Raw genomic sequence first — 12,087 nt, forward strand, 5'->3', positions numbered from 1 at the left:
TTAAAAGATACAAATTTTAAATTATGGGGTTTTCTTGGCTGCCAAAAATGTTTCGTCGTTTTTGTTTTCTTCGCTTTATCTTCCTCTTCACATATGATTGCTTCTACGTGCCGAAGACTCGCATTTGGGCCTTTTGGGAAGCGATGGCAGATACGCAATTTCGTGGCGGAAATGCCGAATGTCAAGAGTGGCTTACTTAGCCAGCGGTTGCATAACAGCATCCAAGACAATTGGGGCTAGGAACAAAGAGGGTCCCAAAGTATTAATTGGTAACCAGATTCAAATTCAAAACCTTGGCGCGCTCTTGTGCATCCACTTGCGGTATCGAATTATCGCTTTGCTCACATCACTACTGTGTCAGCCTCCTGGATACGGCAAACCAAACCAAAAAAAAAATGCATTATTTCAAAGTTTAAGAAAGCACTTAGCACTTAATTATTCATTTTTTGTTTAATTTATTTTAAGTTCCATGTTATGGTATTCTACCGGTAGTAAATTACATTTTACATCGCATATTCCTCGGTATAAAAACCGAATTCAATTCCCAACACTGCTGATTCCGTTGAAATCAATCGAGTTGGGTTCTGGATGGAATCGATAGATTGAATATATCGATAACAGTTTCCTTTTTGTTTTGCTAATGTGATTTACAAAATAGTTGTTTTTATTGCGGATCGTCGGCGGTTTATGGTGTTTTATTTGTAAATAACATGGTTTTGATGTAACTGCAGCACCGCCGGAGACATGGAGGACCTGGCCAGTGTGTCCTTCGGCGACTTTGAGCCGAAATCCACTGAGGGCAACGTATCCTGCTATCAGAACTTTCGGGCACAGGCGGATCACGTCTCGCTGGACATTTCGCTCGGGCAGAAGTCAGATACTCTATTCGCCGCCGACCAGACGCCCACGCCCACGCGACTGATCAAGAACTGCGACGAGGTGGGTCTCTTCGAGGACCTGCAGCACGTGAATCCCTTTGACATTGGATTCCAGCAAGCAGCAGAGCGAAATGTCAGCGGCACTCCCAGTCGTCCAGAGGCTCCACCCAATGACGGCGAGTCCCTGCACACGCCTCAGGTGTATCCCGTTGAGGCTTCCACCACGGTATCAGTTACATCAGAGAATCAGGTCCCACAAAATGTCAGCTGCGGTGATATGGATGGCGTGGTGGATCAGCTTCTGGCCACGACAGTGAACCCGCCTTCCAAAGCCAGTCAAGACGGTCCGCCACCACTGCAGTTGATCCAGCCCCAGGTCATCACATGGGTGCTGCCTGCTCAGTCAGTTCCCATTTCCCTCGCCACAGCAGATTCTAACAGAGGCAGAGTGAAGCCGACTGGTGCCATTCATCCTTTCATACTGCCAAAACCCACTGCGAAGGAGTTACATATAGCCAGTAAAAGGCCCGAGCCTATTCTGGTCAGTTGCAACCCACCTAATTACGAGCCCAGTAGCGCCAGTCTGACGCCCACCTCGCAGCTGCCCATCAAGGAGCGATTAAAGGCGATTATCCACAGCAATAACAACAGACGCAACTTCTCCACACCGCCCAAGGCTGCGAAAGCAAAGGATCGCAGTCGGGACGAGGATTGTATGGAGCGGCGAAGGGCAGCAGCCTGTCGCTACCGTAACAAAATGCGAAACGAGCACAAGGACCTCATCAAGCAGAACGCCCAGTTGCAGCAGGAGAATCAGGAACTGCACGAAAGAATTACCAGATTAGAAAAGGAGCTGCAGCAGCACAAGAGCCACAACAGCTTAGCTGGAGGTAAGCTTTCCTGAGCTGCTGCTGAGTCCATAAGTTAATTACTTTGAATTTATAGTGGTGGCCGACCAGCTGCGGATTCCTCCATCCAGTATACACTTGCTCATCAATGTGCCCAACGTGTTAGTGCCTTCGTCCGCCAGCAATGCGAGCGCGGATAAAAAATAGCCGAGATGCCTTGTTCGTTTATTTATTTTCTAGTGCCATGTACATAATCCTACCCTAGACGTTTATTTGTACAATTAAGATAAATTCCTTCTGTATTCCAATGTTGTAGTATCTGTCGTTATGATTTCCGTAAACTCTCTCTGTATTTCGAAAATGGAATTCTCGATATCCACCAAATGGGGACTAAATTGCACGGATGAAGTCGCTGGAGTTCGCAGCTGTTCCATGGTCATCTGTTCGGAAGAAAGAAAACGTTGAAGATCACAGAATATACTTATATTTCATTACATACATCACGCAAGTTTTTCTGCAGCTGATCTCGCTGCGAACAAAGTTTCTGGATTTTGTCGTAATACTTTTGTGCCAGCGGAGCACCCTCCGTATCCGAGTAGTAGCGCTGGGCAAGGAGCTCCATCTCCTGGTTACGTATTTCATCTTCGGCCAGCTGCATTTCCTGGTTGTGGCGTCGACGCTCGCGCTCGATGCTGTGCATCAGCAGGTCCATGTCCTTCTCCATCTCCAGAATCTTGCGTCGCTGCTCCGACTCCTGTAGCTTTGTGATAACCTCGCTCTTGCGCCGACGCACCTCCATTTGGTAGGTGAGCAGCATTTTCCGTTGGCAGGTGATGCGCTCCTCCTCGCGATGGATTGTGTCCTGATAAACTTTCTCCATTTCTTTGAGGCGGCGGGCGTGCTCCTCTTGCTTAAGGCCGTTTTCGAGACGTTCCATGATTTTCACCTCCTCCAACTCTAGGTGTCGGATGCGGGCATCGATCTCCTGGTTGTGCTTGATCAGCGATACTGCTTGATCCTCCTGCTCATCGATCCACTCGCTGGGATATTTGAGGAACTTTGGATACACACCCTTCGGAATGGGGCTGAAGCGATGCATGAAACGCTGCGGGTGAAGTGCAAGCGCACATTTGGACATTAATTTGCGCGCCTTGGAAAGAAGTTTGCTGAGGTCCACTGGGTTCTGATCGTGGAAGAAGGAGAGCACTGATCGCCTGTCCGGCAGCCGCACGATTATCTCTCGATGAATCAAATTGTAGGCCACCACCAGAAAGACTGGAAACCAAGGTTGTTCCGAGAAGATGTTGTCCCACAGCGACAGCCACTGCTGCTCTTCAAGAACCTCGGAAAAGGCGGTGCTCAGAAGGGGCCAAGCAAAATCTTTGGGCAAGATCTCATGGGATTGATAAAACTTGCAAAGCTGTTCGTCACAGTGCTGCAGGATATTTTCGCACATGGCCAGATAATTGGAGGGCGGCAGCGGGTGGAATTCAAACCACAGCTGAAAATGGTTCAGCACAAGAGTAGCGATTAACTCAAAGCAAACCAGACTATTCTTGGGCATTTGCTTCACAAACGGAAAAATAAGGTGCGGCAAAAAATCTGCGTGAGCTAGGACCTTGCACCATTGAGCGAGGCAACTCCAGATCTTAATCACAACGCGGCGTTGCTGATCGTTGCGAATCTTAAGCTTCTTGGCCCGATTTCTGACCATGAGAGGTGCTCCCAGTTTGATCAGTTCCTGGAACTGTGGCCCATTGCAAGGCAGGTCTAGGAGCGATGTCCAAATTAGGTACCTGTACTTTTCCGGATAGCAACCGTACTCCTTAAGCATAGTTTTTAGGCGCTGCGGATTCAGCAGGTGCCGCAGTTCTTTGCTAACGCCTCCACCGACGATGCAAGCCGGCAGAGATTTCGGTTGTTTGAACGTGGACTTCACCTGGCTAAGGCAGCGGGTCTGGGCTTGCAGGGCGTTGAAAATGCGGCAGGTGGACCACACATTCACTTCTCCGCAGCGGGACGTTACACTCAACAGCTTGCCATCCCGACTCAGACTCAAGCTACGTGCATTGGAGCGCTGCACAATTAGCTTGTGATCTGTATTGGCCAAATCCAGCATGACCGCTTGGTTTCTGGCTGTGATTCCAAACACTATGCGCTCCTTTGGCTGCGAGAGGAAAGCCATTTGGTGGAGGGTAAAGTCCGTCAAGCGATACATCTTTTCCAGATCAAAAGTGGCCACGCTCAGCAGTAGAAGATAGCCATCCAAGGTACTAAGGCACATCTTGTTGCCGTCGGGGGTGAAGCAGTAGCTGAGTAGCAATCCATCGGCAAAGTCGTAGTCCTGGCAGTCAAACGTCAAGTCCTCCTCCAAGTCGCTGTCATCAGGGCTTCGGAGAACTATTTCCGGAACGGATTCTCCGGCTGGTAGCAGTCTCAGCTTGCGATTCCTGGCCTTGATAGGCTGGGCCATCCGCAAAGTGCCCAATGAATGGAAGGACCACACATGGAGAGAATCGTTGGAGAACCCTATGAAGAACTGGTCCGAATGGGGCAAGAAGGCAGCGAACTTCAGCGTGTAGCGCGACTCATCAAAATCCAGTTGGTGGGATACCTGCAGAGTATGCAGATTCACCAGAAGAGCATCGCTGCCGAAACGCATCAGAGCGATAGAGGAGCGTGCATTCTGCAGGCGATTGCTCCAACTCAATTCCTCAAGCGCTGCGCTCCCCACCTCTGCGTGGACGCCAAGAATAGAGTTGTCCACGTCTATGATGAAAATGTGGCCCGTTTTATTGCCCACAATGTAGTCGCTAGCGTGCAGAGGGGATGGGCGGATGTGCTTGGCCTTGGGCATCCGGAATCCCAGGCGCCAGTAGCGTTTGCGTACAAAGTCAAAGACGAACACGTTGCCACTGGGGATGAAAAAAAGAGTGCTTAAAAGTGGATTTCCTCATTGGTCCTCACTGAACCTTACCGCTTGTCTATTACCACCAGTTTGTTGCTAAGTTCGTTGAAGCAGCAGGCGGCAATCTGGATGCGCACTGGCTGACCCGCTTCCTTGACCGTGTGGTGGACGGTCAGGACGTTCCTGGAATTCTCAAACTTCGTTGGCGACTAATCTGCGATTCGCTTAAAGCGCACACTCACCCAGATTCGCTTTGCTTCAGCTTGAAAGGGTACTTGCGCATAGGAGCATCACTCAAGGGCACACTGCGCGCTTCCTCCTCGGGCTGCGTGAGCGTCACATCAGAATCCCCGGTGTCTGCATCCTGGTGAGTTAATAGCTCCAGCTCCTCCTCCGTCAAGTCCTCCTCCACGTCAGTGTGGCCATCCCCATCGTCCTGCAGCGAGTTTTCGATGCCATGGAGGGTCACAGAAGGCATACCCGTGATCTCTTCCTTCTTGATTTCTGATTTTATAATCCTGTCCATGTTATGGGCTCAAATTAGGACCAACTCCATTTGTCAAAAGACGTTTACTTTTGGCAATGAAAAAAGTATCACCACACGCGTAGTCAATGCATTTATCCAGCAAGGATATTTACTAATTGGTAGGATATTTAATAATATGTATATAAAAACTAAATGCTTATTCCCAGTTACTGTCCAGTTAATTGAACACCATTCAGGCCAGTTTAACCGACAACAAATATTTCAGTTCAATACAATGAGTGAAAACTGCCAGCTAATCCCTTTTTGATACGCCAGTGGAGTGAACTACTGCCTATCGAAGAGTGGTTTGGATATCGAACCAGCAAGAGGAACCGGAACCAGGGAGCTAATGTTTACTACGTCTGTTTTATTTCGTTTTCGTTTATCTGGATACAATTGATTATATGAGATTTGTTGATGACTGCGGATAAGCTACCAGCATGCGTGCTTACGGATAATTGGCCGTAACCCCAGGAGTCAGTGCATCGGTGATATTCCTGCGCCGGTTACTAACCTAAAGGGCTTCTGGAATACAAATCCCCTCTAGAACATGGAGCCGTATGGCTCGTCATCGCGCATGGCGTACCCGAAGATGGTGCCGTAGTTAATAAGGTTACTTATTATCGTCAGAATACCCGCTGTCCAGGAGATCTGTGGAAAAGAAAAACCTGTGTGAAACACTAACGATTTCAATAACTCCGTTTGTTCACTTACCACCGCAGCGTGGGCTAGCACGATGGGCAGGGCGAAGGCACTCAGCACCATCCCCGCGGTAAGGAAGAGGGCAAACTCTGATTTCGGATTGGTCTCATTTCCAGGAGTTGTCCTCTTAGCAATGAAGACCGGGAGAACTGACAGCACGTAGAACAGTAAAACGAAGAAGGGATAGAAAATCTTCGGCGAGGGCACGGCGCAGGCCAGGATCAGGAAGGTAAGCCCAATGCATGTGAGAAAGGCGCAGATGAAGAGGCTGCACAAAGAGGAGAATCGTTATCAGACAATTGGCTGCAGGAGTGGGTAGTGTAGACATACGCTGTGTGATGGTTTCAGGAGAGGTGGCGCGGGTTCCAGTTGGATTTGATGTAGGCAAAGAACGTAAACCATTAGATTTGCTTTAGCTTGTTGTGCATAATTACCCTTTAAGGTGGCCATTGTGTTTGTTTATAATTTTTCCTTTGTCGCTCCTAAAAATGACTCAGATGTGTAGTTCCAGGCGAGCTAGTTCATCAGTGTGGCCGAACCTGGACCATTCAAAAATACTTAACTTATCGTACGAATTCTGTAAAAATCCGTTAAAAGTATTTTATTAAATTTGATTTTGAATTTTTTCAGAGTTGGTATTTTGTTGACATTTTTAATAACATATTTTTAAAATGTATTTTCAATTTATTGAATTCTTTTCATCGAACAGTATTTATTGCTTGGTTTAGGGCTCAGCTTTGCTTTCTCAAGTCATATTTAGAAAAATTTGTTGTTGAAAAAAAGTTATTTAGCTTTAACGCCCGTTTATTTCTTTCTTTTTACAATATTATTTTTCCCGCAAGAATCCGAGATCCACAATCCTATCATCAGTTCTAACGCTCCCATATCCTCATGATTGATTATTTACCGCCTACCATAACTCCCGCAGTCATTCGCTGGTGAGAAAAGCTCTTTGGCTGCCAATTCATTGATAAAAATTAAGCGCGCCCTATCCCAAGCCAGGAAGCTGGAGGAAAGGGAAGGTTCCCCAAAGCGGGCAAGGAGTAGGTTGGCGGGGCTTCGGGATTCGTGAGTGGCAGCCACCTGCTAGCTGGCCGAGAGTCTCGTTGGCCTCGTCTCGGCTCTTTATGAATGCCCGTGTTTACTGAAAGAATAAAGGCACGGACGTGCCGAGCTTTTCTGCCCCACTGTGCGCAGGCGCTGCTTTTGACCACTGTGCCCCCGTGGTTGTTGTTGCTGCGCGGCCTGCCCTCAAAAGCTGCCCGCAACATTTAACAGCGCGGGGGCGAACCTAACATTTGCGTCACAGCTTCTGCTTCTTCTCGGGCTTTTTGCCGCCGCCAGGCTCATTCAGTTTCTTCAGTATAACGGTATACGTCGACAGCGGAGCAACGCAGCCCAGAAGTCGAGTCCCCTCCGCATATATCCTAACATCCATATGTCCATCTGAACTTCTCCGCCAGCAATCTGTGAGAAAAGTGCACCATTTGACATTTTTAGCAGCCGGTACAGTGCAGCGAAACCTTAACTTGGGCACCAACGGCCTAAAAATCCTCGAAAAGTGCAAGTAACTCAGTTTATTTGCCACAAATATTGCACGCCCACGCGAAAGTGCAAAAGTTCGGGGAGCAACCACCAGCAGCTGCCAATTGGGTATATTCGCAAGTGTGTGCGAGAGTGTGCGAGTGTGGGTGTTGAAAATCAATAACCCTCGTCGACGTCGTCGTTCTGGCCAAAGCCCCATTAACCGGCCATATGGCAGTGGTGGCGGTGGTCGTGCAGTGCTAGATAGTTTCCATTCGCAATCAAATTGTGAGTTCTCGAGAAATCCGCAAGTGCAGCTGCAAGTGCAAGTGCAAGTGCAAGATGGCGGCTCGCCTGGAAATCACCGTTAGCTTGGCGCTCGCTGCAACGGTACTCTGCAGCATATTGGGTCATTGCGAAATGTCCGTTTACCCAGGTAAGCCTAAAAATAGCGCACTACACACCCATTCACCCATACACCCATACACCCATGCCACATACACCCATACACCCATACACTCGCAGCCTTAGTGCTCGGGCTTGAATGGCGCAGGAGGACGGGAGTGGGGGCTGCCACCTCGATTTGTGTATCCCCTGCACTAGATACATGCATAGCGTGTCCTGCGAAGTGCTCCGAATCAAACCAAAACACCCACGCTCTATGCTTCGGCAAAAGTAAGAAGTCAAGTCAACTGCAGCGTCGTAAATACATAACGACATATGTATAAGTGCTGCCGTAACACCCACACAGGTGGAAGTTCTTCAATCGAAATGTACATACACATATGCACATGTACATATGCATACCATTGATATCCACGCATTGGGTATAAATATAATAAGGAATAGCTAAATTTTTCGTAGCATACATTTAAGCGCCTTAAAGCTGTTCGTTAATCCCAGCAGCTAAACGAAATACTTCCTCGACTCGAGCGCAACAATAGGCCGCACACGACGACAACAACAAAGTGCGATAGAAGGGCCGAGTGGCCACGCACGTCACAGACTTCAGTTCCCAGTCCTCCGACTGTATATTGGTCTCCCTCACTCTGCGGGAAATGCTCGGGTTGACCTGGGCGCGTGTGTAATTGGTCTATTTTTAGCCTCTGGCAATAAAACGAACTTTTGTTTGTCTATTTCGAATCCTTTAAGGCCTTCGGGGGCAGACCAACCCCACCACTTCTATTTCTATTCCTTCTATTTCCATTTCGACTTCGATTTCACTTTCTATTTTCCGACCGCTGACACGCAGGCCAGGCTCATTACCATTACCATTACCATAATCACCTGCCCGCGCCTACTAACCCGATTAAATTGATCCGAATCCGAATCCTTGCAGGACTGCGCCGTCGACCCATTCAGCCGCCCGTGATGGATCCGCAGAGTGAGCAGGAGTACGCTTTCCTGGCCCAGATGATGGAGCAATACGCCCGCCGACGACTGCAGCAGCAGTTCGACCAGCAGCTGCACGAAATCAACATGAAGATGGATCGTCAGCGGCAGCTCTTGGAGGAAGAGCGCTACCGTCAGCGCCAGCAGGAGCTCCAGGTACAGCGCGAGGCGGAGGAGGACTACGAGACCAACGGAAACAACCTGAACCAGCAGTACGACCAGTACGACAACGCGGAAGCAGAGGCCAGCTACGGCAGTCCGATGGAGGCGGTCTCGGATCTCCAAAGTCCTCCTCTGTACCTCCCTCGGCTGCCCAACCTTCCACCCCTGCCCAGCCTTCCAAATCGGCCCAGCTTGAGCAACTCCCCGAGCCGGAACAGCGTGCTCCGCGAGCGGATTCCCTTCGCCGTAGGTCCCAATGATGCCCGCTTCTTTGACAACCCGAACGACCCTTCGGGGGAGCTGGATTCCCGAGCCCTGGAGGACTACGAGGAGTATGCTCCCATTGAGCCCACGCCCGAGGTAGCCACCACCGCCAGTAAGACCAAGATCGATACGCCTGTGCCGGCTCCCGTGCCCGTTGAGCCACCCAAGCTGCTTGACGCGGCCAACGCCAACTTCCATCGCATCAATCCTCAGTCCGTGGCCGCCGCAGCCGTGGCGGGAGTGAATATTCCCTTGACCAAAGAACAACCACCCCATGAACTTAACGCACTGATCAACAAGCTGCAAAAGCAGAGCAAAGCGCCCTCCCATTTGACGCTGGTCAACGGAGGCGACTCCAGTCAGGAGCAGATTGTGCTGCGCCAGCACATGGGCATGAACAGCGAGATGGGAGTGTACATAGTGGCCCTAATCGCGGGTGTTAGTGCAGCGGTGACCGTTGGGCTGCTTGCCCTCGGAGTAACTTGGTAAGTAACACTGAGAACCTTCCCCAAAATGTCTTTTCCAGAAGCTAACGAATTATGTTGTGACAGGTTCCATAATCGACACAAGGCAGCTGCGGACGTGGAATACCCTGCCTACGGCGTAACCGGGCCGAACAAGGATGTCTCGCCGTCCGGTGACAGGAAGCTGGCCCAGAGTGCCCAGATGTACCACTACCAGCACCAGAAGCAGCAGATCATCGCCATGGAGAACCAGGCCACAGACGGTAGCTGTGGCATGTCGGACGTGGAGAGCGACGACGACAACGAGGAGGGCGACTACACGGTGTACGAGTGCCCCGGCCTGGCGCCCACTGGTGAGATGGAGGTGAAGAATCCGCTCTTCCTGGACGAGACGCCGGCCACGCCGTCGAACAACCTGTCCTCCCAAGCCGCTGCAGCTGCCAATACGGCAGCCGCGACCAACAACAACATCACACAGGCCACCCCCCAGCAGCCGGCCACCCAGAAAAAGGGAACGGTCAAGCCGAACATTAATCTCCTGAACGCCACGGGCACTGCAGCAGCAGCAGCCGCTTCAGCCGCATCAGCAACCACAACGACTGGAGGGGAGGAGCCCAAGCAGAAGCGCAAGAGCAAGAAGTAAGGCGACTGGACTTTGTTTTCCCTCTTGGGGCAATTGGTAAAGTTTGACTGATCCATTGTCAGCCAACAGACACATCCTCTTACACAGATTCAGAAACAGATCAGACTAGGTGGTAGCGCCATATATATGTATATGAATTCCTAACAGACACTCCAGGGAATGTAATTCCAGGAGCCGAGCAAACCACACACACAACACAACTCAGCTATCTGTCACTATTCTTCCCTATATGCATAAGTCCGGTAATGTAACGTAATTGCTATGCAGTAAGAATAGCTCCCAGCACGCCTGAGCCAGTGAACCGTGAGTTCCCCCAACCCAAACCCAATCTGAATCCCAATCCGAATCCCAGTCCCAACCCCATCCACCCAGTTTCCACCCGCTGTCAGTTGCACAACGCTGGGGATTCTGTTAAGATCCGGCTGCGTAATCCTGTCCTGCACGGCAGCGTGGGTTATTGTATATGAACTTTTTTTGTCTCTGCGAATCGTTGGATTTGAGGTCTGGAGAAGCTAAGGAGGTAGGGAGGGACAACCAACCGAAGCAAACTAACATATTATATTATTATAAATATATGTATACACACACACATATTTATATATAGATATATATTCATGTAATTATTGTATTATATACACGGATACACGGAGGCGGACACCTTTTTACTTACCTGTCTGTGTGGTGTACTATCTTCTCTCATTTTTACTACGCTTTGTGATCGATCCTAAATTATCTGTGTCAATTTAGAAATACAATTCCGGCATCCAACCTGTTTGCATGCGCAAGCAAATATATTTCGTATAGCAGGAGACGCGACTAGAGGAGGAGAGGATTATTTACAAGTAAAACTTAACAATAATTTCCCTGCACATTCATGTAAAGTAAATGAAAAACGACTGATAACACACAAAAATAACACGCGTCTATTGTACAAAACAAAAAAGAGAAAACGATACGAAGAAACAATTTATTTACTGATTAGTGAGAGATTATTAATGGAAACTATCAGCGGAAACGATTACGATTCCCAGCCCCCAAAAACTACTATAGGAAACTGTAGCGAACATTTTACTATACTATATTCTCGATTGCTGTAAATAATCATGAAACATTGGGCAAAGGACAGAGTTAGGAACCATTGCGGCCGAAACAATACACTGAATACAACCGAATTGAAGAACTTGCGAGTTCAAAAACTAGCTAAAGAAAACACAACACGAATATTATATTTCTATTAACTAGGCGAATGCAAAGCATCTTGGAGCATTGAAAATTGATAATTGAAAATTGAAAATTGAATTTGAATTCCAAATCGAAACTGACTTAGCCACAATAAAATGCGCATAGCATATGAATGTACGTTGAGCGTAATGTTGAGTTTGAAATATATATTTTATGGTGATTGGCCAAAGACACGAAAATAATCCGAACTCAAAACGAGGACTCGAAATGCTAAGTTTCAAGCGGAGGTGCAGAGAAAACACTTTGTGAATGAAGAGCATAATTTAATTTATATTTATTCATGTATGATAACCGTAAAACACAAATTATACAATATGCATACAGAATAAACTAAACTAACCAAAATCACGCCGTTTCTTTTTTCAATCAACACCTGTTTGGATTTGGAAAAATCTGCTGAAATATTTTAGTTGTATATTTTATACTTTGATTATGGTAGATCACATTTGAAAAGTAACGGAAAATACCATTTCTAACGATTGGTATTTCTGAAAACTGAAATGGTATTTTTTTTTGGCGTTTTTTTCAGGTCGA

The 12,087-nt window shown here is 48.2% G+C and overlaps 4 protein-coding genes across 4 annotated transcripts; 2 read left to right on the forward strand and 2 right to left on the reverse strand.

The window, feature by feature from the left end:
• Positions 1-617: 617 nt before the first annotated feature.
• LOC122612653 (cyclic AMP-dependent transcription factor ATF-2) lies at positions 618-2,016 on the forward strand. Its single transcript, XM_043786403.1, has 2 exons — positions 618-1,768; positions 1,824-2,016. The coding sequence occupies exons 1-2, from the start codon at positions 745-747 to the stop codon at positions 1,931-1,933; spliced, it is 1,134 nt and encodes a 377-aa protein (XP_043642338.1). The 5' UTR covers positions 618-744; the 3' UTR covers positions 1,934-2,016.
• Positions 1,994-5,424, reverse strand: LOC122612651 (TBC1 domain family member 31). The gene is made up of 4 exons (XM_043786400.1): positions 4,877-5,424; positions 4,704-4,817; positions 2,226-4,641; positions 1,994-2,166 (listed from the first exon to the last, which is right to left on the reverse strand). The coding sequence occupies exons 1-4, from the start codon at positions 5,158-5,160 to the stop codon at positions 2,008-2,010; spliced, it is 2,973 nt and encodes a 990-aa protein (XP_043642335.1). The 5' UTR covers positions 5,161-5,424; the 3' UTR covers positions 1,994-2,007.
• Positions 5,425-5,507: 83 nt separating this feature from the next.
• On the reverse strand, positions 5,508-7,300 carry LOC122614543 (leptin receptor gene-related protein). Its single transcript, XM_043789106.1, has 3 exons — positions 7,170-7,300; positions 5,875-6,130; positions 5,508-5,811 (listed from the first exon to the last, which is right to left on the reverse strand). Exons 1-3 carry the CDS (start codon positions 7,298-7,300, stop codon positions 5,704-5,706), a joined length of 495 nt encoding a protein of 164 aa, XP_043645041.1. The 3' UTR covers positions 5,508-5,703.
• LOC122612652 lies at positions 6,960-11,866 on the forward strand. Its single transcript, XM_043786401.1, has 3 exons — positions 6,960-7,822; positions 8,726-9,689; positions 9,756-11,866. The coding sequence occupies exons 1-3, from the start codon at positions 7,729-7,731 to the stop codon at positions 10,309-10,311; spliced, it is 1,614 nt and encodes a 537-aa protein (XP_043642336.1). The 5' UTR covers positions 6,960-7,728; the 3' UTR covers positions 10,312-11,866.
• The last annotated feature ends 221 nt before the right edge of the window (positions 11,867-12,087 follow it).

Source organism: Drosophila teissieri, chromosome 2R (assembly GCF_016746235.2).
Source record: "Drosophila teissieri strain GT53w chromosome 2R, Prin_Dtei_1.1, whole genome shotgun sequence".
NCBI lineage: Eukaryota > Metazoa > Arthropoda > Insecta > Diptera > Drosophilidae > Drosophila > Drosophila teissieri.